Source organism: Balearica regulorum, chromosome 1, assembly GCF_011004875.1.
Source record: "Balearica regulorum gibbericeps isolate bBalReg1 chromosome 1, bBalReg1.pri, whole genome shotgun sequence".
NCBI lineage: Eukaryota > Metazoa > Chordata > Aves > Gruiformes > Gruidae > Balearica > Balearica regulorum.
Genome location: NC_046184.1, coordinates 33582156 through 33608647, shown reverse-complemented (window position 1 = coordinate 33608647; position 26492 = coordinate 33582156). Strand labels below are relative to the sequence as shown.

The window sequence follows — 26492 nt, the reverse complement described above, 5'->3', positions numbered from 1 at the left end:
TGCACCCTGTGTATTTTTTTTAAAAAAACAGTTCCAACATAAGATAAGTAGCTTTACCTAATTACCCAAGACGTCACATTTTCATTCCTCACTAGAGTAATATTAAACAAGTTCAATTTTTTTTTTTCTTGTATGAAATGGTAGCAAAAATGCTTCAATTTCAGTGAGTGAGGGAAAATGACGGCCAAAACTTAGGTACTGAGAGCAGCACTGCAAATAGTCATGGTCCAGTATGATAGAAGAAGAGGATCTCCTGTGCTTGTAGCCAAGATTCTCCCAATAGTTAGAGCTGGTGTGTAAACAAAATTATTCTACCACACCAGAGGTGAACAGCGCTGGCTGGGGAGTTACTGCAGCAAATATACTTCAGGACAACCCTATGGATGTGTTCTAGCTCCAGGGAACAGTAAAAAGCAGACGTGATCTAATAAGAAACCTTCACGTAACAGCTGGAGGAGATGTTTAAAGCTGAATGGCTTAAGCAGATTTTATTCTGATTTAGGTTTATAGCAGGTTTTTTTTTTTCTTCCCAAGCCCCGGTTCAGAGCTGTACACCTTTATTCCACGCAGTGAGGTTAGCATAACGTCATTATCAGAAACGCAAGCAACGTAACGTGACTATTGTTTCCAAGGCTCAAAGTTTTATTAGCAGAAATAATCATCTGCAATGATAATGCTGAGTTTTTACTTATGTTAACAGCTTTTTACAATTTATGCTCAAAACTAGAAGCTCTTTAGGTGGATACCTTTTTCTGAATTAAACTATCAGGTTTAAAAGACAATATAGCATGAGTTAATAGACAAACATCTAGTGACAAATACAAGTGTTCAAAACCGCATGCTTTCTACAAAGATATATACATATCCGTGAATGCAGTCAGATCATTTTGCAATGTTTCCTTTTCTTTGATAATCAACGGAATTTCAAATTTAGCTGTAAGGCAGACTATTTTCCTACCCCTCAGCTGTCAAGAAAAAGTTCATGAGACGCAAGAAAGGTGTATATGAAAATAACCTCTTTCATTTACAATGGTAATCTTTTCATACCTACTTAGTCCAAAGTACCTGGAATCTTACTAGTTGCTTTCATTCCATTTTTAGCCTGCTTTGCTCTATCAATGTATCTACTGTAGAAAGCTTTCATCTTGCTTTTTTAAAAGTGTATTTAAAAAGCTGCAGAGAAGATGTACCAGCACTGCAATTTGTTAATGCAAAAGAAGTCTTCTCATGCTGAGGGCCCAATGGCTAATGTGAAAAATGGGTATGTGAAAAGGCTGCTCAGTTAAAAATAGCACGGGGGTGAGAGGCCAACAGCACACCTTACATGCAGACCAGAAAGTTCTGGAAAGCAGAATAGCTGATAATATCACGCTAAATAGTAATAAAATATTTGCTACTGGTGTCTACTCCATTACAAAAATATCTGTGTATCAGAAGAAACATGTATCAAGTTTTTATCTCTTGTAGATGCTGTTGGACCTGCAAGAGAACAGATGGAAATATAAATAACTGATACTATAACCACACACACACAGACACACACTCTCAAGCCTTTTCTCCCAAAGACTACATACCATCTTAATGTCTGGCCGCCTGTTTTTTTTCTCATTCAGACACTGCTCAGCAATGGAATATATTTTATGAACTGAGGATACATCCCAGTCACTCATCTTTTCATCAACATAATCCTCAATAGTTGCTTCCTCATCCTCAATTTCATCTTTGATACTTAACTACGAGAGAGTTTGAACCAATAAGCAGATGCATTGTAAGCATCCAAACATGTATTCCACACTAACACTCCGAAGCGTTCACTTTGCTTTTGAGTGTTCTTTTCTCAACCACTTTTCTCGACAAAGAATGATGACAGTGGTTCACCAGCATAATTATTCATCAGTATCTGCAGAAACAGCCTATGAGACTATAAATGGACTATACATTTTTATTGTAAATTACTTCTAATTAACACAAAATTATAAGGCAATTTTCTTTAAGCTGCATCATACAGCTTTAACCTCCTCCCAGTTCAAGGCTCAGTTTCTTAGTATTGTCTCTTTTTGAAAAGAAGCAGCATGATCAACATAAAGCATTTATGTTTACTTAATAACCCACAAATATGCAAGCTTAAGTGTGAATAATTTTTTTTGGTCAACTTTATAAAGCCTCTATCTGTAAACTTCTGTCACCAGTCTCGGTGGCTGCTATACCTATTCTGAAGGAAACTTCTAGTCTGAAATAAATTTTTTAAAATTGACTGGTTTAGTCCAAAGCTCTCCAGCTCCAACACACTTGAAATGCGTTATCTGTAATCACAAATACTGTTTGAGGAATACCTCAGACAAGTCAGCATGGTAAATGAAGTAAGAAATAAAAAGTCAGTGAGTAGAGGCAGGCCTTCTGCCTTCCTCTATGGGTCAGTCTGAAATTGCTGACTAACATTCTCCCCCAAAATTTTCAAAGCTAAGGATGCCACATTATCTTGCACTGATCATTCTCTTTATGCTCCCAAAAGTACATTACAAGATAAACTGTACCAGTCAAATTACACTTTATATTCCTTTCTAGATCCTAGCTCTGAAAGAGCTTGCTTCAGAAAAAATCCCCAAACCTCAAGATTCAATTTGACAGGGACTGAGTTCTCCAAGGTCTTTACAGAGCTCAACAAGATAAGTATTATGCCACTCCAGAAGATATAGCTTAGAGGAAAAAAAAAAAAATCTATTAATAGTACACAGGTGTTCCTAAAGCTGTGAGGAAAGCGATCTACTATCAAACAGTATGGAACACAACCAATCCAAGCCTCAATGCTATTTCATACTTAGTAAATAAGCAAGTCTTTATGTAAAAAATATTCTAGGAAAACCTTGGATTAAGTAGCTCAGAATTTAATTTTAAGCTAAATGAAAGGCTAAATTGAGAACAGCCTTGTAAGATTTTTAATTCAAGAGCGTGATCTCTGAGACATTAGTTTCCTAATTAGTAAACTGAATTACTCAGTGAATAGTAAAAAAGAAAACAAAATTCAAACCATCTCTCACCCTGCAAAAAAGCCCTTACATCTAACTTCCCTAAGGTTAAAACCACAATGTATTTACAAATTATTAGTAAGGTTGGAGAGGATGAAAATTGCTACAGGAATGGTAAGAAGTATAAAGAAACAAAAGAGATGAACAGTTTAAAATGTTTAGATGAATGAGGAACTATCAGGGTATCTGGGTATAAGAGGAGTATGCTGATAAAGCGTAACAGTATTACAGTAAGAAGCAGTACCAAAACAAAGAGAATTATAGTATCAGATCAGAAGATGACGACCTTGGGGAGTGAATAATCTTCTACCAGCCAAGAGATAAAAGTTTCAGCCTCACCTCTAAGACAAAAATACATAGTTATGAAAACAGCTCTTGTATCAATGTTTATGACTAATTGGATTGTCTCAGATCCTGTTAACTGACTATGATTTCATATAAAGTGATCCTGGAGGGGAGGAGAAAGCAAAAGGAACATACCAGTAACTGTGGCTCCCGGTTTTCATCTACTGGAGGAAGACCTGTTATTATTTCCAGTAAGACCTAGGCAAAAAAAACAACAAACAAAACAGAAGAGAAAATCATGGAATTATTTTGGTTAGATAAGACCTTTAAGATCACCAAGTCCAACCATTAACCCAGCACTGCCAAGTCCACCACTAAACCATGTCCCTGAGCACCACATCCACATGTCTTTTAAATACCTCCAGGGATGGTGACTCAACCACCTCCCTGGGCAGCCTGTTCCAATGCTTGATAACACTTTTGGTGAAGAAGTTTTTCCTAATACCCAATCTAAACCTCTCCTGGTGCAACTTGAGGCCATTTCCTCTTGTCCTATCGCTTGTTATTTGGGAGAAGAGACCAACACCCACCTCGCTACAACCTCCTTTCAGGTAGCTGTAGAGAGCGATAAGGTCTCCCCTCAGCCTCCTTTTCTCCAGGCTAAACCACCCCAGTTCCCTCAGCTGCTCCTCACAGGACTTGTGCTTTGGGCCCTTCACCAGCTTCATTGCCCCTCCTTGCACATTCTCCAGCACCTCAATGTCTTTCTTGTAGTTAGGAGCCCAAAACTGAACACAACACTCGAGGTACAGCCTCACCAGTGCCAAGTACAGAGGAATGATCACTTTCCTAGTCCTGGTGGCCACGCTATTTCTGATACAAGCCAGGATGCTGTTGGCTTTCTTGGCCACCTGGGCATACTGCTGGCTCTTATTCAGCCAGCTGTTGACCAATACTCCCAGGTCCTTTTCCGCCAGGCAGCTTTCCAGCCACTATTCCCCAAGCCTGTAGCGTGGAAGCATAGAATAATCCTTAGAGTATATGTATATATATATATACACACACACACCATTTGCAAAAAGGAGCATGTCTTTCAAACAAATGCTCAAAGGGTCTGTGTTTGTCCAAAGATAGCTCTCTATACAGTTGATTGTTTCTGTTGTTCCTACCTTTATTTTCATTAACTGTTATTAGCAGTGTGGTTTATGAATTTCAACACAAATTTTTCTCACCCTACATTGTATTGCTTCAAAGGAAGGTGGAAGGATTTCCAGAGCATTCAGACACAGGCCTACCTCCCCATGAAACTAAGTGCCAAGGAGTGGTCAATAGCAATTAGGATCCTGGATCTATTCAGAATGGATTAATTATTTAATTAAGTTCATGTATTTTTTGTACTCAGCTTTAAGGCAAACCCCACATCAACAGCATACTTTCAGTACTTAAAAACAGTAAACCACACTTTATTTTGGAACATTTTCTTTAATTTTTTTTCCAGCCTGAGTTATATTTTTGTACAATATCATGCAAGAAGAAACAATGTTCCGCATTAGTTCAAACTACATTTAGCTAGAACTTGGAATGTTATTTTACTCTGGTCTTTCACATGCAAATTTACATTTTAACACAATTATTGTAATCATAAGCAAATTCAATGCTTTAATCAACATATTCAAATGATTTTAACTTAATCAAAGTTTAGAACCACTCTCTTAAGAGCGTATCTATTGGGAAAAGTAGAAATGATAGATCAGAGTGGATTATTTAATTTCAGATATCCTTGATTTTGTATGTTTTTATCATTTACAAAAAGAGTAATATACTACCTCCCATACTCTACTTACTACTCCAAAACTGAAGATATCAGATTTAGGCGTTATCTCTCCTCTCAAAGCTTCAGGTGCCATATAGGCTGCTGTTCCAACAATTCTTTCAGTCATGATTGTTTGTGTGAATGTTACAGATGCTCTTGCAAGTCCAAAGTCAGAAATTTTGGGCGTATATGTATCAGTTAGTAAGATATTTGCACTGAGGGAGAAGGGAGAAAAAAAATAAAAAAAGAGAATTTTCCAAACCAGTACACTATTAGGTTTTATAATGGCCTAGTAACTCTTTAGTAACTAAATGCAAACTGCTATTTGGAAGTGTTTCTTGAAATCCAAGATATTTATTTGTTATTCATAAAAGAAACAAAAAAAATCTAAGAGTTAATTTTGTTGGAAATGGCACAATTTCAAAATTAATTGCTCTAAATAAATCAAAATTTAAAGCTCAACTTCTAAAAGAACAGGATCACAACGTCATAAATCTGAGCTTCTTATCAACTTCAGCCAAGCCCAAAGCATGGTCACTTTTTTGATACACCACAAAGAACACAACAGAAGCAAGTTACTGCAACTGTCAAGCCTTAATACATAAATGATCTACTTTCTGGGCATAACCAAGCCAGAAAACTATGGACAATTCTGAGAACACCCCATCATGTCCCCTCTAGTCTATAGAAAAGCTGTTGTAGTGCCTGTGTGGTTACAGATTGTCTCCACGCATCATAGCAAAATGAAGACTGAAGTAAACTTTCTTAGATGTCTCTTCATCTAAGTTTTACCTGGGAATGGCAGCACTATTAATAACACCAACCAAGTTTACTGAACTCTTCACACTGCAAGAGGTTGCAAAATGGAATCCAAACAAAAGAAGAAACAAAACAAAACCCAATCCTGTAACATGATCAACTCACAGCAGTTAGAAGGGTAGAGTAGCGTAAGGTAAAAAATGCATCCCTTCCAGTCATTACACTTGTCCAGAGGCTTAGGCAGGGAAGAAAGAAGAAACATATATTGTCAAAGCAGCAAGCACATTTTATGAGGCAGCTGAAGCAAAAACTTGTTTCTCACATGCTGGAAGGTGACAAAACCAAGTGGCCTACATTTAGCAGAGTTGCCAGAAGCAAGAAAGCTACAGAAACATTCATCCATGACACCCAATCAGTCAGTTGCTCCTTCTTAACCCACAGAAGTAGTAACGCATCCGAGGCTTTTCTTCAAAGATCTGGACTGCTTTGGTATTTAAAAATCCCCAACACAACAAACTGTAGCAAGAAAGGGGAAAAAAAACCCCAGAAAAAACCCCAAACAAAGCCCCTACAACGAAATCCCCACCTTTTCTGAGCTTTGATATCCCTATAAAAATTTCCAGTATAACAAACAAGCGAATACACATTATCCTTGAAGAACCCTGAACTTCAAAAACCTGACTGAAATAATTTTACTGTCTTTATAATAAATAGCAGTAAATCAAAGAAGATACTCTGAAGAAATGTTCTGGGGGAAAAAAAAAGGTAGGTTTTTCATCTGAAAAATTCCCCATTTAAAAAGTCATTATGTTCTTGAACAGCAGCTTTTTCATTAGCAGCAGTTGTGAAAGAACAGAACTTCTGGGTGTCCTCGCAGCACTCAAGTAACTATTTGATCGTAATAGATTACAATAGCCTCATAATTATCTTTAGAAGTCTGTACTGGTCATGTCCTTGTGGCACAGACAAGATTATGGTGATGGATGTCACTTGCAGAAAAGATTGTGCCCTTGACTGAAGCAATGCTTCTTGCAGTTTTTCTCTCTAAAATGACTTTAACGTGGAGAAGAAAAAGAGGAAAAAAAAAGGAAAAAGGGAAAATGCAGCCAGTGATAGTCAGCAGCTTTTACCTTTTAATATCTCTGTGAATATGATTATTTTCATGCAAAAAGTTGATGCCATTTGCTGTACCTTGAACAATTTTACATCTGGTATTCCAAGAAATTGGTGGAGTGTCATCCTTGAATAAGAAGGGAGAAAGCCAAGTAGAAAGGTGAAAATCTAGTATGTATATGCTCACATAAAACAAAACATACAAAACCCCCACAATCCAAAACCAACTTCTTGATGTTTTGTGGTTTTCAAGTAAATTGTTAAAAAGACTAAGAGCATACATTTTTTCATTCACTTGGGCAGAAATACATGCATTTGTCACATTCAGTTCTTTCCCCTGCATTTTGCCTTAGATTAATTCACCTGTTGCAAAAAGCGTTATTAATAATATTCAACTCTGACCCTACAAGGCTCGCTGCACTGCAAAGACTGCAGTCTGCGTCTACCGCATCTTCACTTTGTAACTCCACTGATACAAGAGCCTTTTAACCCAAAGCAACTCATTCAAAGCAATCAACAGTTTTTACTAACAATGAGAAGTCAATCTTCCAGTGGTTTTGGATTTACCACTTCTCAAGAGTTTAGTTCGATTCGTGTTACTAACTAGACATTAGAAGTGAGGACACCCACATTTCAAAACTACTTCTTAATCTTGTCAGTGGCAGAGAAGAGGATTAGAGTATCTCATTATTCTACCACCTCCTTCACCTGCTCCTCAAAGTCCAGACAGGAAGATGACATAAGCAAGAGTCCGTGCCTCAAACACATCCAGTGAAGTCACGAAATGAAGTTATCAGCAAGAACACACATTCAGTAAGCAAATTCCTCACCTAATTGACTTCAACAGAAGAAGATTCTTTCTGATTTATAGATTTTGATTTAGATTCTCATAAGAAGTTAGTCTCTTCCTTGTAAAGGGCTCAGTTATTTCTACTTTAGCTTTCAATTACCACCAATCTTTCAATTACTACCAATCTTTAACTTCACTTGATGATAACGGCCAAAGTTACACGGATGAACATTTTCAAGTACATCCTTGTCAAGCAGTGCTCATTTCTACAGATAAACTTGCACTACCATAAGGAGAACTTAGTCACTCTTCTGCATTGATTCAGTTAAAAAAAAAAAAAAAAATTGCAAATACATAAGCACGTGCAAGCAAATCAACCAAACCAACCTAAAACAGCAGTGCTACCAGACATACCCAGTCCTTTCCCCAACCACTGCTACTCATTCTCATCCTAACACCACTTCCTTCCTGTTGGGGCAGAAGTACTTGTGCAGCTTTGCAGAGGAAACGTCTCCAGGTGAAAATTAAAGATTTTTTTCACCGAGTATTTTTTCAGCTTGATCAGTTCCCTAACCCAGTTCTTTCTCCGACTGCTAAATGATTGATCCAGTGCAACAAGATCGGTGTAGAAAAATGTAGAGTAATATTTTTTAGGGCTGGAGGCATGGGGGATTGAAGTAGCACCAGTTTAAAATGTTGAGAAGATTACAACCTCAGAAGCTGCATTTGCTTAGTATAAAGCAGATTTTTTAACTCTTTGAACAAACATGGACACTCATCTACTACGATAAGTCTGGTTTACTACGGGCATCACTCTAACAAGCAACTACTTGTCCTTCATACACAGACTTGCCTCATCAAAACCAAAGCAACTTGTTTATTAAAGGCCAAGGCTAAAAGATACGTCATTTGATTAAATCAGAAGAAAGCACTGCATTTACACAAAATACTAATTTAAAAAAAAAATTATTTCCCATTTACTTAGGCATTTCAGAAAGAGATACACAGATTATGAACATTGTGTTATAACCATTATCACAAGGGCAACGAACAAAGGGCAATTTCACAATGCAGAATCTCAAGAACTAGCAGAGAACATGTCAATGTCAGAACCAGGAACAATACTGCAGCACCCTCTGCTTCACTCCACGCAGGCACAGCAAGTCCAAGTTCCCGTGCCACTTCAGGTACTGGTACATGACATTGTATTGTCGACCTGCTTTGACTTTAATGTGTCTAAAACATTTGTATAAAACATTACTGGAAGAATACTTGTTATCATATTTGTCCTCTAGAACACAGAATTAAGTAATAAAACATAATTTGGCTGTTACAGTTCAGTACTGTTTCAAAGATATTTCATAGATATCTACACTTGAGCAAAGAAAGACAACTGGAGGCTAGAAAAGATTTTACTTACCAGACAAGCAAGTCTGTCAAGCAATGAACCGTTGGGCATGTATTCATACACCAGACATGGCTGAGCACCATCACTTGAGAAACCAAGCAATTCTACTAGATTCTCATGCTGACACCTACAGCAAAAAAAAATAAAAAAATCTATTCATATATGCTCTGAAAGTCTCCCAATATTTGAGGAAAATACAAGGCAGAGGAAACTTGATCCCCAATTACGTGTTCGAGCCCTGCTGCACATAGCCAGGTTTCTGCACTGGTGCTCTAAAACGAACAAAATACAGTCATGTTGGATATGAAACACTCTCGCTTAACATGAAAATCATTAAATTATGCTAGAAAGACAAAAATAAGGGATCACACTAGCTAATATGTTATCTGCAAACTTAGATTCCCATAAAAGGCTAGAATGACATTGCATAACTGTACTCACTTTGCCATCATTTGTATTTCTTGATCAAATTGCTGTTTCAAGTCCTGAACACTAACATCAACCATCTACAAAAGGAAGTATTTGATGTTAATATTGCTCGCCATATTAAAATGCACAGTTGTTCATTAAAAAAAAAAATCAGAATTGTGAGCCTTTCTTTAGATTAGTTACATGTAACAACTACTTAACTGTTCACAATATTTTTTTTTTACTCAACTCAAAAATAAAGTATCATTTTTAATTCCTTGGAACACGATATTATTGGACAAATGGATCCAATTTCAGCACAGTCACCAACTCATGAATTTTATTTCACTGCAGTTACCCACTACTAGCACTTACTCATTACAAAATTAATTATTCACACAAACCATTGGTTATGAAGACTAAAATTCTATGGCAATACCTATTTAGGTTGGGAATCGTTCATCTGATTCTGAAAGGGAATCCTCCCTATCACCTCTTCCCTTCTGCCACTTCTTGTGTGCAGGGGAGGGGGGGAAATGGGGGAGCACTCTGCTTCTCATGGGACTGCAGGATAAGGTTCTCAACCCAACTGATGTTTAACATGGTGACACTTTCTGAAGTGTATCATTCAACACTTTCCACAGATAAACAAATCTATAGTATAAAGTACACAGTCATTAAAAAGAAAAATGTCCAGGACAACTCACAGCAACAAGCTTCTTGACAGCCACATTTCTGCCATTGATGTAGCCTTTGAACACAACACCAAAGCCACCTTCTCCCAGCTTATTACCTCCAGCTGATTCTGGTCGTGCATCAAAATTATTTGTAACACTTTCCAAGTCATGAAACCAAAAATGATGGAAATCTGAAAGACACATTCGCTATTTAGCACAACTATGTTTTAACTTAAGAACAAGTGCATTGAATAGATTCTCTGCTTCGGTTCTATTAAACAAAAACCTCGCTACCATGCAAATGCTGACATAGTGGAGCCCTACTTCCAGCATTGTGATGAAGGTACTAGAAAAAAAATGAAATGCAGATAAATAATATAATTAGCTATGTGTAATTTTCTTCACAGCTGCCACTGTAGCAGCCTTCTGATTGTATTTTTTGTTAACACTTGTAATACAGGTAATAGAAGTTAAACCTGCAGCAGATCACAGAGAGCGCCACACCGTGTCAGATGTAAAAATCGCATGATGTTTCTGGCAGCAACCCAAAAGTGGAACTTTAGGAAGGAATAGACCAACTATATACTTTCCTATAACACTTTCTTTAATCATTTTTCTCCAACATTCTCAGTCATTTCTGATATGTAACATTCAGCTTTGAAACACAAGATGCTAAACAGTCTACAAAGTCAGTCTCTAAAAAGGGCAACAGGATTACATGTAGCACAAAATAAATTGCAATGTAATTAAAAATCAAGTTTTCCATCACAGTAGCTACCTTAGGGGCAAGGTGCAACTCATACATTGATATCTTATTACCTGGGCTAAATTCAGAGTCACACAGAACAAGAGCAAAAGCAAGATGCTGTTTCCTATAGATGCACAATGATGGGAATATAGTCATTAATCCAATGCATTCCTATGATTTATTTTGCATGGGGTGAAGGACAGATCAGCAAAAAAGATTGTACTTAATTCTACCAAAGTAAGTGCATACCTGTGTTACTAGACTGTGAGCTGCTATTTTCTTGACTTAAGTAGGAAGGAGCTGAGTGTTGCTTCTCCGTACTCTGAGCTAAAAGAGGCTTTACAGATGCCACTTCTTTTTCCTGTATAGGCAGTTGTTTCTCATGTATAGGCAGTTGTTTCTCTTGTATAGGCATGGTTTCCTGTGAAGAAAGAGGTAATGTAACTTCTTGTGCCATCCTTACAGCTTCTGAAAATGGAATTTAGAAAAAGCGTTAACTACATTAGGAATCAGAAAAAAAACAAGTAACATTAATGCCAGTATTTACGACAATTAGGAGACACGTAAGCATCATGAGAAGGGTATATTCTGCCACCATGTGTAAACTGCAGGACTCTTACTCAAACTTGAAATTCTTATTTAAACTGTTATTACAAATAATGGGAAATATATCCACTTTTGGATATTTTGACCTAATCCTTTCTGATTGTCAAGTTACTGTGAAGCTCTTTAGCATCTTAGAAAACTGAGAACACAGTACAAAAAGTACAAGGGTAACAGTTACCTGGTAGCAAAAGGCTTGCTGGTGCTAGGAATTGATTCCTAATCAGCAGATCCACAAGATCACCAACTGTACAGTTTGTCGTTCCCCAGTCATAAAGTAATTCACACGTGGGACTCTTTCCCATTTGTACAAATGCCTCAAATCTCCTTAAAAGAGAAATTAAGACCAACATTAAAAAAAAAATTATCTCAAGAACCATGAAAAAGGGAAAGACATTAAAGGTAAAAAATTTTAAAAAATTCTGAATTTACTGAACTGTACAATTATTCACAAATCTTCTGAAAATGCAGCTAAAAAACCTAAAGAAATTAAAACTTGGGGAAAAATACACAAAGTATGGGAAAAACATGCATACATGTCTTCAACATTTTGTCCAAGACCCTTATCAGCACATGGGACTAACAGAGAAAAGAATGTCTGCAAGAGACAGAGAGCAAGTCAGAGTCAGATCAAATGGAAAAAAAATTAAGTTTTCCATCCATTTCGCATTCACACTTGATTTTGAATATTTTGAGATGGGCATTAAGCAGAAATTGAGATCCTTTATTCTGACTGATTTATTACTATTACAGAAAGACAAACGAAGATTTAACGTCACTAGAAAGACTGAGAACCCAAGATGACAGGTAGGGTATTTAAAATCTCATAACCTTTGAAATACCTTAAGGATTCAACAAGCCCTTCAAGCAACAAGGTGTTCATAAAATACTGCTGACATTACTTCTCAATTCAACTTGTTAGTTTTAGGCCTCAGGCTCCCCACATTTGCTGGACATTTTCTTGGAAACAGTGAATTAGGAGTTACAGTCCAGTTGTCTCTTGTGCTGTTCTTGTGTGAAGATGCACAACGAAGTCAATGTTTACTAGTCTCTAGGGTACAGAAAGTTACACAGCCACTGCCGCAACATTACAAATACATGTCTGTGGCTCTAATTAATTCTGATTTCCTTAAGTCAATTTTCTTTGGCTATAGCTTGTCTGAAAACTGAGCTGCAAAACAATTAGGAGTAATCACCTTGGGTTCCCTAAGGACACAGTACTGTAAGATGTAAGTACCTACTGGCACACAAAGTGCAACAAGTTACAATAATGGGATGGACAACGGTATTTATACTAAACAGTTAATAAACAAGGTTGCGTGACTTCTGTATAGGACCTTATATGCATTTGGTTGTATCTGCTTTCACCAGACGGGTCAGTTATGTCTACTGCCAATTTCTTCCACCCTTCTTGCGGATCGATGAAATCTGCCAGCTGCCTCATGAGCCTATAGCTAATGCAGCGGACATAGGTTGAAGTCGTTACGGGCTTGCTCATCTTCAGCTCCTACGGAACGCAAACGGCACCGTTACCGAAGAGGTTCACCGGGGCTGCGCAAGCCAGTAACGCGTCAGATATGACACCACAGCTCCTTCGCGCCCTGCCCGACAGCAGCCATAACCGCAGCCGTCGCCGTCCCCCTCCACCTCCTCACAGCTCCACCAGCCGGCTCCCCGCCGCCCAGGGAGGCCCGGCCGGCCCAGCACCGCCCCCCGCGACGTAGCTCCCGCCCGCCGTCCCTGATAGGCGACCGCCCCCCTCCCTCGCCCCCAACCGGCGGCGGGAGCCACCTCACCTCACCTCACCTCACCTCACCCCACCCCACCCCACCTCACCCCACCTCACCGCAGACCCCCGTCGCTTCCTGGCGGAAGCGCCCACGACCCGCCCCGTGCGCCTTGCTTCACGTCAAGCGTTTCCACTGCATCACTTCCCCTTTAAGAGGGAGGGATTCAACCTCTGACGGCTCTGGCGTCACCGGGACGGAGACGGCAGCTCGGTAAGGAGGAAGCGGAAGCGGCCTTCCCATAGGCTGCCGAGGAGATGTCCCGCCCCCTCCGGCGCACTCCATGGCTGGCCGGGGGGGGTGGTTCCCTTTCTCTCTTTCCCTGCCATCCTGGAGAAGTTGGTACCGTCCTTGGGCCCCTTCCCCCGTGGGGACGGGGACGCGGGGCGGGGGGGGGGGGGGAGGAGAAGGAGGAGTTGTGGCGCCCCCTGGCGGGGCGCCTGCTAGCGGTCCGCGGGGCTGGGGGCGCGCTCGGGTGCTGCCCCGCGTGGCCGTGCCGTGGAACCGGCCTGTTACGGCCGTTCGGGACGGGAGCGGTGCCGGCGGCCCTGCCTGCCTTTCAGCAGCCTTTTCTTTGGTAGTTGATATTTGTAATTCTTCCACCCCCGCCGCCCTTTTTTTTTTATTTTCTCCTCTTGTAGGTGTAGTGGTTTCTGGCTGGGAGCAGGGGAAGGCAGGGGAGCCATGCTTCGTTCCTTCAGTTACCTGACTGATCACGTCGGCTTCTGTGGTACTATCAAAAACTCACCGAGTGACTTCGTAGTGACAGAAATCGAGGTGCCTGAACACTTGCTTAGGGATACCCGGGCTGAATCGCTTCAGAAAACCACCGAAGCCCCCAAAAAGCTGAGAACGGAGCCTCCTGGTCAGTGCGCCGAGGGCTGTGGTGGTGATGTGCCCAGTCTTTCGGAGCATGACCCACGCTGCGCAGGAGACGACTGTTCTGCATCCCCTAACAAAAAACAGCGTGAGGGTGAACCTGAACTGAACTCTTGCCTCGAGGAAGCCAGTATATTGGATTCCTTACTAGGCAAACCCATGAGTGAACTGCTTAATAAATTTGCTTGTGATCTGAAGGATTCATGGGACTTGGAAAATAGTGCCGGTTCTAGCACTGGGGAGTTCCTGCTTGGACCTATACTGGACAAGAAAACTCGAGCTGATTTACACAGTGCTATTAGGCAGAAATTCCCCTTTCTAGTCACTGTTACAAAAGACAATGAAATGATTGTAAAAGGAAATGCTGATTACAAAGAACTTTGTCAGTTAGTGACTGAAAAGGAAACAAGTGATTTCTTTAAATTTTTAGATGCAAAGCTAGAAAATGCTACATTTTCTTTCGAGCCTGATGGAAACAAAGAGCACAGAAAAGTAGTTCACCACTTTATCAATAGAAAATTTGGAAAACTTTTAGAAACAAAATCTTTTACTGTGACAGATGTCAATGATCAGCCAAATATGTCAATAACGGTACGATTTCGAGAAAAAAGTTGGTCCAGAAAAAGGTCTGCTGATGGTTTCCAGGAAAAACAAGATCTTTATACAGGTAAATATTACATTTTTAGTGAAAGTGTCAGGTATTATGGTGTTCTTCAGTAAGACTGAGTCTCAGAATATTTTTTGTATGATATATAGGCCTGCTTGACCCATTGTTTATGCTGAAATAAATTATTATTAAAGCAGTGTAGTTACATCACTGGAGAATGAGATGGGTTAATCAAAGTTACTGCAGTGATTTTACATAAACTGTTCAGTGATAATGGTTACTGTTCTTTTGGCTGTAGCTCTGTGTTATTCCCTGTGTGCTAGCTTTCCCTTGAAAGTAATTGGGGAGGGGGTTAGAAAATGCATCTAGATGTTGGACAAGTTACTAAGGTCAAATTTGATTTATGATCTCATTCCTTAAGGCAGTTGGTTTCTGATACAATGTTTCTGGCAGTAAGTCAATACATGTTCATTGAATTGCGTTGCATTTTATCAGTGCTATTTTTAAAGGTAGCAGGGGTTTCTGGTTGTTTTAAAGAGTTTTGCGTACTGTGTCTTTATTTTTCTCTTTCTGTACTGAAAAAGTCACATTTCCTTTAGTTTTGTGGGGTGGTAGGACTGTTTCTTTGCAGTTTCCATGCTAGTATAGTTTGAAGAGAAGAACCTGCCCATCTGTCATGGCAGAACACCTGTATGATTTAGAAGTGCAAATTCCTAATAATTCTGAGATGATTGTTTCAGCTTTCACCCTTCAGAAAGAAAATCTAGAAACCCTAGAAGCAATCAGCTTCTTGGCTGCTGAACTTGGCGTTCTTCCTTCAGACTTCAGTTACACTGGCATCAAAGATAAGAAGGCTATTACTTACCAAGCTATGGTTGTGAAGAAGGTGACTCCTGAGAGGTACTAACCATCTGGGCGCATTCCTTTTAGCACATATTTTTAGATATTGCTGAGTATCGACATGGTGCGATCTTCTGAAATGTTCTTATTGATGGGTCTTCCCTTGTCTTGTATTAGAATTTAAAGAAAGGTCTTGCCTTTCTCTGTATTTTTCATAATACAAATATACTATATCATCTGGGACAGTATCCTTCCAATTCATGCTCATAGGATCCACTTTACAATTTCTTAAATACCATCCACTAACTGGAACCAAGAAGAAGCCTATGCCACATGATGCAAGAGGTTTCGACATGCTGTCAAAGTATTGTCTTGTGGTCCACAGAAAACAGCTTAAAAGCTTTGTACAGCTACAAGACCAAAGTAAATCATTACAAATATACGTCGGACTGATGCTGTCTTTGAGTGTTAAGTGTCAACTTCTATTGTGTTGTCCAGTTTAGAAACATGAGACTAAGTAAAGAAGATATCACCAAACCTGAGGGCAGAAAATACGTTCTGAATAACGTGTCAGTAATAGAAGATGTGCCTTTCCATTCCTTGTTTTTCTTACTCTCTGTAGCCAACTCAGTGGGTAAAAAATATATAAGTTCTGCCATAGTAACAGTAAAAAATTGCTAGAGTCAAAACCATAACTTATTTTGTCCTCAGCTTTAACTTTGTAGTGGGTTTTGATCTTAGCAACAAAGTACACTTTGCAAATAAAAGAAAGTAGAATTTATATTTTTAGGATTTATTGCTAATATAAATATATATCAATAGTAAAATTCTACTGCAAACTGGGCTGTAAGGCCAGTTGTTCTAGAGATAATTAGCAAAAATTTGCATTAATGTTTAAATAAAGCAAAATAGTTAAAATAGTTAAATACTCCCAAGCCACAAGCATAACAGGGAAAATAAATAATTAAAAATAATTTATAAAGTTATTAAAAATAATAAATAATAAATAGCTTAGAATGTAAGCTCTTATGCTGAAAGTTTGCTTTGATTTGAATGACTGTTACTTACACATAAGAACAAAGAGATTGAGTGGATACTTTAAAGGGCAAATAGTTGAACTGTCAGCTGTGTTTCCAATTACAAGCATGTGCAAGCATACCCAGAGAATCAGTGCACTGAGTTTGTTTTTGTTAAGGCTGACCAAGAAAGAGCAATTATGTTTTGGAGTCTGCTAGAGCACATTTCTTTTTTTCTTTTTTTTTTTTTTAATGAAAAACAGATTTTTAGGACTGAAGAGTAAATTACTTGTTTTTCAATAAAAAATGCAAAATTCAGTTCAGTTGCCTTGAGAAAGTTCAGTGAATTGCTTCATTCCAATATCTGTTGAGCTACAGAATGTCAGTGCAAATGAAGCAAACATTTAGCAAGTATTTCTGGACTATAACTACATTTTAAGACTTCTAGCTCTGCATTTGATTTAATTTTTCTCATGATACTCTGTTTTACATAACTTTTTAAAGTGTTTTTAATTCTAGTGCAAAGGTGAAGAAGACATTTATTAGAAGTTGATAGCTTTAGCAGGGGATGGTTCATGATTTCTTCCAATTATTTACGCAGGTTGAAAGAAATTGGAAGCAAAATGGAAAAAAAGGGCATGAGAATACACAACATACATTCAGCATGCCAGCATCTTAGACTTGGTCAGCTGAAGGGCAATCACTTTGATATAGTTGTGAGAGATCTCAAACACCACAGTCATGACTCTTCTTCAAATTTGAAAGAGAGAATATCTGAAGCAATGGAAAATGTTGAGGTAAAAAAGCTTCATAGTTGCTAATAATGAACAGAGTTTTAACTCTGTGCTGTAAAAAAAAAAAGTACTTTTAAAGAAAATGCTTGTAATAGCACAATAATGGCACTATTTCCCAGTTTTGATGTTTTTTGCTATTTTATGTGTTTCCTACATTACGTAAGGAATCAGGAGTAAAGCTGACTTCCAAGGAGGAACCATAAGTGAAATCATTCTGGGTTACAGATTGCAGACCCCAGAACGGTGCAGCAAGAGAGATTGGAAATTTGGTAGCAAATGAGTACAGATATATGAGCTATTGCTGCACAGACCTAAGGCCAACCAAAGTGCTGTGTTTCACCGCGGCAGTTGACAGGGTAAAAGAATATAGTTACATGTGTCATCTGGTTGCCTTTTTTGGTCACGTGAAGAACATGCATGGTTGGCTCGGGTGAAAAACTTTCATGTCATAAATACATGTGAAATGTCCATCGCAGAGAAAGAAGATCCCCTGAACTTCAGTGGATTTTGATTGCTGTTATCCTTAGTCCCTGAAGAAAACCCCATCACCAGACATTGTTAAACCACTGAGAAAAGTAAAAGCAAATTATGGAAAGAAAAGCTTTAGGTATTTTGTACAGCAGTAATTTTCTTACCCTATCTAAGTAATAGCCATAATACAAATTACTTTAAGAAGATTAATCCAGGAATAAAGACTTCAATGAAAACTACCCAGCGTGCAAAAGCAAAATACATTACATGTCTTTTGGAAATTAATTTTATTATTGCAAAAAAGCATTCAACTGGTACTTTCATGCTTTTTTCTCTCTGTTCCATCTGACTTTTTTTGGTTTTGTTGTTTGGAAGATGAACACAAATTCTTTTGATTCTGTGTCTTGCCTTGCTAGATTTAACTTACTGGTCAGATGCTGAATGACAAAACCAGCATGTGTGTTAATCCAAAATACAGATTTTTCATCTTCCATGTGTATGGGACCTATGGATGTTCAAAGCAAGGTTATATAATTTGAACTGAAGAACCATTTAAAATACAAAAACCCAAACATGTTTTTTGCTTGTCTACTCCATGCATACTTACTATTTTCTAGAAAAGGATGTTCTGATTGGTTCACATGGCTGTGATTTTACTGCCCACATGTGACCTGGAACTCATCAGGAGACTGAAAATCCTAGTTAGAAGAAGTGCTCACTCTTGGTCTTTACTATTGTAATAATACTACAAATGATCTCATGTGAAAAAAGATTAGTATTTCTAAGAAAAAATGTCCAACAATGGTTACTGTTCATTACCTGTGCTATGCCGCATTTGCTTGATTAGAGGTTTCATAAGCTGGTGCATATAAAAAGCTCAATGACTTTGACTTGACCTGTAGTTGTATTTAATCAACTATATAGAAATAATTTTGTTTCATTTACCTATTTTTTTATGAAAGCGAAGACAATGATAGAACTTGGTTGTCTTTTTAGATGTTTCTAAATTAGGTGCTAAAATATTGTAATGAACCATGAGTTACAATTTTGTTATGTATTATTTCTCATTAAAAAAACAATTTGTATGCATTTTGGATGTAAATGTAGATGTGTGTTGTATGTTTAGTCTTACTAATTGTACCTGGTACTTTCATGCTTTTAACATATTTATTCTTTATCATTTTAGACAAAAGGTTTTTTAAATTACTACGGACCTCAGCGATTTGGACAAGGACAAAATGTTCAGACAGATCAAATAGGATTGGCTTTACTGACTGAAAAAATGGTATTTTCATTTTGTAATTTAAGTAGTTACTGTCAAGTTAATTTCATATTACTGTTGCAATGTCTAGCACTAGCGTTGACCTTCCCAGTGAACAATTTCATTTGTGAGATAAACCCATATGTGTGCTGGAAGTAATTGCCAGATCAGTTTTGACAACAACGTAAGCATGAAGATCTTCATGCTTAAACAGAAAATCTTTTTTAAACAGCAGGTGCAGCTTTAAATAGTTCAGGAAGTGATTTTTCTGTCTATGATTGCTATGTGATTGTGATTGTCATCATGCCACTTGGCAGGAAAGTGGCTGCATTGCATACAGGGTTTGAACACTAAAATGAAGCAATCTTTATACAGTATTTATTCATGGTCCTGATTGCCTGCTAACTTGTAGCCTCTTTATCCTGCTGGGGGTCTATATACTTCTTAAAAATGTCACAAGAAATTACATAGGATCCTATGAAAGGATTTACTTTTTCAATACCACAGTAATTTATCTGCTATATAGAAGAGATTGCTGCTTTCCATTATCCCTTGGCTACTTTCCCAAACTCTTAGTTCTGAGTGATTGCTCCCATGTAAGCTAAGGAGAGCTTATTTCTTAAGTAATAATTCATAAGATGAGTCATATACTTTTCAGTGTATATGGTATAGTACTTGGCACAGGTCTAAAACAGAATCAGACACTACAAAGTCAAATGAGTACTTGAGTATCCTTTTCTTCTAATCTGTTTTGATTCTGAGAAAAGTCTTTTTTAGATAAGAATATAAGAATATATAAATATATAAGAATAATTTATAAATATAAGAAGAATCAAGATTTGAGGGCAGCCCATAAAAGTTACTGTTGATGTATCTGACATTTTTAATTCTGGTAGTTGGTACCAGGTGCCAGTCCCTGAAGAGTAATGGTTTAAATCTCTTAACTCAGTTATTTTTTAATTTAAAACATGTAGGAAGTACTGTTTATATTAAAAATGTGCCAGTGTGTGCTTGCACAGTCCAGTACAGAGAAGGACAGGAACCAGATGTCACAATTTAGTGTAAGTGCTAGCAAATTGTGTGGCTCCACTGGTGTTGCAAGTAGCAGAGGTTAGTGTAGGGCTTTCCCTGTCACAGTGTCATCTAACCTAATACAGATCAGTATAAAAAAAAAGCAAGATTGTTGTCCCGTTGTGTGAGACTGTGGGAAATGTTCAGTTTACATTTTGCATGAAACATGCAAAAGGGAAGGAAGGAGCCTTCTTGTTCAGGGTAGAATGGTGGCATTACAAATTTGAGGAGTTCTAACTGGATGTTCAGGAAGAGTGACTGATTTCTCAAGGAGCTTTGAAAGCTGTCTTGTGTCTTCTGTGTGACTAAAACCTTTCTTTAATCTGAGAAGGAACACAACCACATTGGTTTGCTGTTCATGGCATTTTCTGTGAAAGGGAGAATTTGACTTTGACCTTGAAGAACTGCCACCATTTTGAGAGGTTGCAGAATATGTTAACACAGAATTGGATGCATGATTGTCTGTTTAGTTGACAAATAGTTATATATAAATGCAGAAAAAAATTATTAATATTGTTCTTTAAAGGTGAAAGCTGTGAAGCTGTTCTTCACACCTGAAGATACAGATGACCCTGTAAACAATGCAAAAAGATACTTTCTTCAAACTGGTATGTCTAGTTAAATTGTCTATATATTTATTCAGGGTCGATATTGTGAGGGAATAAGGTGTTGCTGCACAGAGAGATACTTTTTATTTTGCTGCTGCTTTTTACCACTTAATAGCTTATTCTGCAGAACTCAGTAGAGTCGCACAGTTAAAAATTAGATGAGGATGATGCCCTAAATGTGCAAAATAATGGAAAACTAAGGTACTTCAGGAGCAAGACAGTATAGAAACAAACACTGCATAGCACAATACTGGAAAAGACTAAGATAATTTTATCAAAGCAGTTTTATCCTTCTTCCATCTCTTTGCTTTTGGAATATAAACTTCTCTTTAATCATAGAATCATCATAGAATCATAGAATCACAGAATGGCTAGGCTTGGAAGTGACCTCAAAGATCATCTAGTTCCAACTTCCCTGCCACGGGCAAGGACACCCTCCACTAGACCACATTGCCCAAAGCCTCATCCTTAAACACTTCCAGGGACGGGGCATCCACAACCTCTTTGGGCAACCTGTTCCAGTGCCTCACCACTCTAACAGTAAAGAATTTCTTTCTAACATCTAATCTAAATCGACCCTCCTTCAGCTTGAACCCATTACCCCTTGTCCTGTCACTACACTCCCTGATAAACAGTCCCTCACCATCTTTCCTGTAGGCCCCCTCAGGTACTGGAAGGCTGCAATTAGATCTCCCCGGAGCCTTCTCTTCTCCAGGCTGAACAACCCCAACTCTCTCAGCCTGTCCTCACAGGAGAGGTGCTCCAGCCCTCCAATCAGCTTTGTGGCCCTCCTCTGGACTCGCTCCAACAGCTCCATGTCTCTCCTGTACTGGGGCCCCCAGAGCTGGACGCAGTACTCCTGGTGGGGTCTCACAAGAGCAGAGTAGAGGGGCAGGATCCCCTCCCTCGACCTGCTGGAAGTATACAGGAATGAGACACTCAACTCATGCTCAACACTTACCATATGTGGGCATCTAATTTTCTGAGATTTCTGTAACAATCTTAGCTCTTGTTTTTTGCATGTTTGTGCTTAGCTTTTACATCTCTTTAATTATGTATCTCTTCTATGCTTTCCTGTGATCTGCCTTCTTTCTGTCTTGCACTAAAATCAACAAAATATCTCAAAGACAGAAGTGTGCTGATTAAAATGCTCTGTTTGTCATATTTATTGATTTTATCATTCAGCTTAACTTTCTCTCCAAGACTAAAAATTTCGAGTTGCTCTTGACTTCAAATCTATTTGTTCTTTTCAAATATTCCACATCTATTAACCTGCTTATCATTGTAGATTGACAAAACAACTATGATTTATAGCTTCAAGAGACATAGATACGTTTAATTTCACAAAGACAATGCAATGAATTGCTGCATGATGCATGGAAATACATTGATGTGGACTCTGAAAACAGATGCTTGCCTTTTCCTGCAAGCAAAATGTAAAAGACTATGTGAAAGGCTTCATCAGATAATCACTCGTAATGACAAAATGTGTTAACAATAAGATTTAAACTATACTGCATTTATAGAATGTAGTACAAATCTGACTAAATCTATTTGTATCTTGGTTGAGGCTCAGACTTCCGAGTGGCCAATGCAAATTGTACCTTTCAAGTAAAGTTTTTGACCCTCTATGAAATACATGTTGTGAAATGATGCAAAGTAGATGTTTAATGTTCTTTTGTAGGTTGGTTTTTACTTTCAGTTACCTGATCTAAAAAAAACAAACTTTGGAGTGATGAATTAAGTTTCAAAAAAAAAATAAATACAAACTAGGCAGAGTATCTCAATAACAGCTAGTTTAGTTTATACTGCATGAAATAGAAAAGAATTCGTGGGACTGTGTTGATAGGCATCTAAGATGAAATCTGTCTAACATGACACATTGAAGGAAAGGGAATAATAACCTAAAAGTCAGCATAAAGAGGTTAGACTGACATCAATTTTTCCCTACCTGATTATTTAATCTTCTTAAGTGCAGATTTTCCTGACAGGTAATATTTGAAAAATCAGGGATTACTTACATGGTTATTTCTGTTTATATCAGAAGATGCAAAGGGTGCACTCGTGATGTTGCCAGAATATAAAGTGAGAGAGAAGATGTTGCTACGAGCTTTAAATCGCTATGGTGTAAATCATGAAGGTTGTACCAAAGGATGGCTCAATATTCCTCATTCCATGCGCATATTCTATATCCATGCTTATTGCAGTAAAATTTGGAATGAAGCAGCATCATATAGAATGAAGATATATGGTTCAAAAGTTGTTGAGGGTGATCTTGTCTTCTCAGAAGAAAATGATGAAAGTGTTTCCCTGAATGACAAGGTGAGTCTTCACAAAATAGTTCTTGGGGGGAAAAAAAAAAAAAAAAAGCTTAATGTAGTTGAATACATACTCAGATATACTCTCATGCTTTTATTTTGGTTCATTCATTAACATATTTGTGACAAAGGTGAAAAAAGTGATGTAGCTTTTTTTGATTTACCATAAATAGATGTATATGCTAGATGTATATTAGCACCTTTTTTCTGTTCTGACTGTTCGTTTTATTCAAGTGAGAAGAAGGAACACAATGTCAGAATTCATATATCTATGGATTTAGCCTGCGTGGTATATAATGCTCTTTGGGGAAAACCTTCAGAATGGGCTTTGGGTGTGTCTGTATTACCAGTCAGGGCAGATGTGAGTCTTGCTCTCCAGGTCAGACCTTCCCATTATATATATTAATGAATGTTAGCCCATGGTAAAAGGTGGCCTTAGACTGAACTGGTAATCTCATTGCAGCTACACAGTCAAAGCACGTGTAGCACAATTTCACTGAGGCAATTAAAACAGATTGACAGTGGGTCTAAACTGTCAGCAGCTGTTCAAAAAATGCAGCAGTGTCTTGGGAAAGTAGTAAAGGGCAAGGGAGTGCTTCTGCTCGCCCACAGCACAGCCTGGGTGCTGTGTGTGGAGCCATGGGTGAGCCAGTGACCAGAAGCCAGCAATGGAGTGTGTGCTGGTCCCAGGTCTTGGCATGCTGAAGTCCATTCTGAAGCCATCTCTTCTTTCAGTGCTGGCATACCTTTTTATGGTGGAAGCAGTTGGGTCTCTTCGCCCAAGTAACGAGTGATAGGACAAGAGGAAATGGCCTCAAGTTGCACCAGGGGAGGTTTAGATTGGATATTAGGAAAAATTTCTTCACTGAAAGGGTTATCAATCATTGGAACAGGCTGCCCAGGGAAGTGGTTGAGTCATCATCCCTAGAGGTATTTAAAAGACATGTAGATGTGGTGCTCAGGGACATGGTTTAGTGGTGGACTTGGCAGTGCTGGGTTAACGGTTGGACTTGATGGTCTTAAGGGTCTTTTCCAGCGTAAATGATTCTATTATTCTATCTTTCTCCTGATCATCAGATAAAGCATAGAATTTTGCAGTGTTTTACTGGATAATAAACAGGTGTGTGCATAGGCAGAATGTATCCCATTTCTTTTGGGTGAACATCTTTCTTACAAATTTGAAAGCAAGAGGACTTAGAAGGTTACTGAATAACCTCCAGTCCCTGTAGAGTGGCTTCTGTTTCCATTGTGATTTTTCTTCAACCATATTTTTGAGATTGAATGTTAATAAAAAAGTAGATCAAATAAAATGAAAATCAGAGGTATCAAATTGAGTATTGAGTTAAATATAGATATGTTCCTATTTAATATAAACCATTTCCCTTAGTATTTTTGCTTTAGCTGATGTAGCACAAGATTGCATCAGCACGGTTAACTTCAAACTCAAAGAATATGAGTTCGTAGTGATAGTTTGCTAATTGGTGTTAGCTAGCATCAGTAAATATTGAATATAATGCCATTTACTAGTAAACAGATTATACTAAGAATCTGTACTATTTTTCATACTGAAATAGCTTATTGTCCTTGCAGTAATTAAATAACATTAGAATCCTTTACGAGTTTGGGAGTACAGTGCATAATTCCTAAAATAAAGTGTGTGTTTTATTTTTAATGAAGTTTTTTTTCTTAACTTCTTAAATGTCTTGTCAGGTTCATGTAGTCACTGCTCCAGAAGAATCAGTTAACAAATACTCTATACACCAGGTAAGTCTGTATGAAAAATTTTGAGTTGTTGATCTCTTTATTTGATTAAAATGTTTTGTTTTAAAAATAATGTGATTAAATTAACTGGTGCAGCCTTCTTCCTTGCCAGAATGCACATTAAAGAAAACACATGTGAACTAATCTCCACTCCCATAACAAACAGGAGGAAATAATATTTACTTTGTAATGGAAATAAGTACAGTGTCATTTGCATTATAGCAATATTTATCTTGAAGCTGAATGTAAATACTTTGAAAATTTTTTCAGTCTACTGGGAAAAACATTCAAGAGCAGTTGAGGGTCTAATTTTTGAAGGTTCAGAGTGCATAGTTGTAAAGTCTTACATAGGCAGCTTAATGTCTTTACTACTATATCTTTCCCAACAAGCAAGAATATTCATATTAGTTTATTTCTGGTTTGTTTTAGAAATCCTGATACATTGATTACTTTTTCTGCTTTAATTACATCCAAGATACCTGCCTTGCATAGCTTTATTTCACAAGAGAAGCTGCTGGTTTACTATTTCAGGCCCCAAAACACAAGATTTACACATTTAAAATTGTAATCACATTTATTTAAATGGGAATTGGTGGGCTTTATTTCAAATATGTTTGTTGTTTTGTTTTTTTCTTTGAAGGTGGTTCTTCCAATGGTGGGACATAGTATCAAGTATCCCAGTAATAAAGTTGGGCAATGGTACCATGAAAGACTTTCTAAGGATGAGCTGCACATGTGCAAATTCAGAGTGTTTCCATTACAGCTGAATATACCTGGATGCTACAGACCCATTTTGAAAAATGTTCAGAATCTGTCATATTTTTTGGAAGGTAGTGAAAAAGGAATTGCAATTGAAGACAACAATCTGAATGAATCAAAAGTCTCTCTTCATATATCATTTGACCTTGATCCTTCATGTTATGCAACAGTCTGTCTGAGAGAAATAATGAAATGTGACTTTTAAGATTCCAGTTAATGAAAGATTGCAGGAATATTATACAATGGTGATATCTTATGTATAATGCCAAGAAAATAAGGGAGAATAACAGGTTCAAGCCAGAAACAGGAAAAATTTGTAGATTGAAATTCATAGTGATTGGGAAAAAAACCCCAGCAAACCCCTTTGGAATGCTCCAAAACCATTCCAAACCCTAAATGCAAACTTTTGGATGCATTAGAATAAAGCTGTGTGTTACGCCAGACAGGTTTAACAAAACTTAAAGAAGCCATGGGCTGCAAGCACAAATTTCACATCTGATTTGCGAAGTTGAATCCAGGAAAAATGTTTGCTGCAAACAAATGTATCTTTTATGTCATAATAATTTTTTTTAAAATGGTTTATGCTAAATGCTGTTCAAGCAATAATGTTACAAGTTTGCAGCCTACAGGTATCTAACTGAAAAGTTGCTGTACTGAGGTTCACTAAATATATTGTGTTTTCCTTGTGTT

The 26492-nt window shown here is 37.8% G+C and overlaps 2 protein-coding genes across 9 annotated transcripts; one reads left to right on the top strand and one right to left on the bottom strand.

The window, feature by feature from the left end:
• Nucleotides 1-619: 619 nt before the first annotated feature.
• IRAK4 (interleukin 1 receptor associated kinase 4) lies at nucleotides 620-13592 on the bottom strand. 4 transcript variants are annotated; one of them, XM_075745071.1, is made up of 12 exons: nucleotides 13477-13592; nucleotides 12968-13137; nucleotides 11812-11957; nucleotides 11277-11495; nucleotides 10310-10470; nucleotides 9636-9700; nucleotides 9207-9321; nucleotides 7014-7123; nucleotides 5156-5339; nucleotides 3507-3569; nucleotides 1575-1733; nucleotides 620-1479 (listed from the first exon to the last, which is right to left on the bottom strand). In XM_075745071.1, the coding sequence occupies exons 2-12, from the start codon at nucleotides 13126-13128 to the stop codon at nucleotides 1447-1449; spliced, it is 1416 nt and encodes a 471-aa protein (XP_075601186.1). In that variant the 5' UTR covers nucleotides 13129-13137; nucleotides 13477-13592; the 3' UTR covers nucleotides 620-1446. The 4 variants fall into 4 exon arrangements, with proteins under 4 accessions (XP_075601186.1, XP_075601196.1, XP_075601217.1 ...); XM_075745081.1 differs by having other exon boundaries at nucleotides 13484-13567; XM_075745091.1 differs by lacking the exon at nucleotides 620-1479 and having other exon boundaries at nucleotides 1594-1733; nucleotides 3507-3582; nucleotides 5155-5339.
• On the top strand, nucleotides 13505-26492 carry PUS7L (pseudouridine synthase 7 like). 5 transcript variants are annotated; one of them, XM_075745035.1, is made up of 9 exons: nucleotides 13505-13630; nucleotides 14059-14963; nucleotides 15644-15803; nucleotides 17361-17556; nucleotides 19211-19309; nucleotides 20883-20964; nucleotides 23012-23286; nucleotides 24993-25046; nucleotides 25684-26492. In XM_075745035.1, exons 2-9 carry the CDS (start codon nucleotides 14102-14104, stop codon nucleotides 26005-26007), a joined length of 2052 nt encoding a protein of 683 aa, XP_075601150.1. In that variant the 5' UTR covers nucleotides 13505-13630; nucleotides 14059-14101; the 3' UTR covers nucleotides 26008-26492. The 5 variants fall into 5 exon arrangements, with proteins under 5 accessions (XP_075601150.1, XP_075601160.1, XP_075601135.1 ...); XM_075745045.1 differs by having other exon boundaries at nucleotides 23009-23286; XM_075745020.1 differs by lacking the exon at nucleotides 13505-13630 and adding an exon at nucleotides 13701-13759 and having other exon boundaries at nucleotides 23009-23286.

Excerpts from the sequence above, each read along its gene's own strand:
- PUS7L (XM_075745020.1), top strand. The coding sequence starts at position 13,701 with ATGGCTGGCCGGGGGGGGTGGTTCCCTTTCTCTCTTTCCCTGCCATCC. Across the intron at positions 14,964-15,643 it reads AAAACAAGATCTTTATACAG|CTTTCACCCTTCAGAAAGAA; the intron begins GTAAATATTACA and ends TGATTGTTTCAG. Across the intron at positions 20,965-23,008 it reads AAGATACTTTCTTCAAACTG|AAGATGCAAAGGGTGCACTC; the intron begins GTATGTCTAGTT and ends TGTTTATATCAG.
- IRAK4 (XM_075745071.1), bottom strand. The coding sequence starts at position 13,128 with ATGAGCAAGCCCGTAACGACTTCAACCTATGTCCGCTGCATTAGCTAT. Across the intron at positions 11,496-11,811 it reads AGCAAGCCTTTTGCTACCAG|AAGCTGTAAGGATGGCACAA; the intron begins GTAACTGTTACC and ends TTCCATTTTCAG. Across the intron at positions 9,701-10,309 it reads CTGTCAAGAAGCTTGTTGCT|ATGGTTGATGTTAGTGTTCA; the intron begins GTGAGTTGTCCT and ends TTCCTTTTGTAG.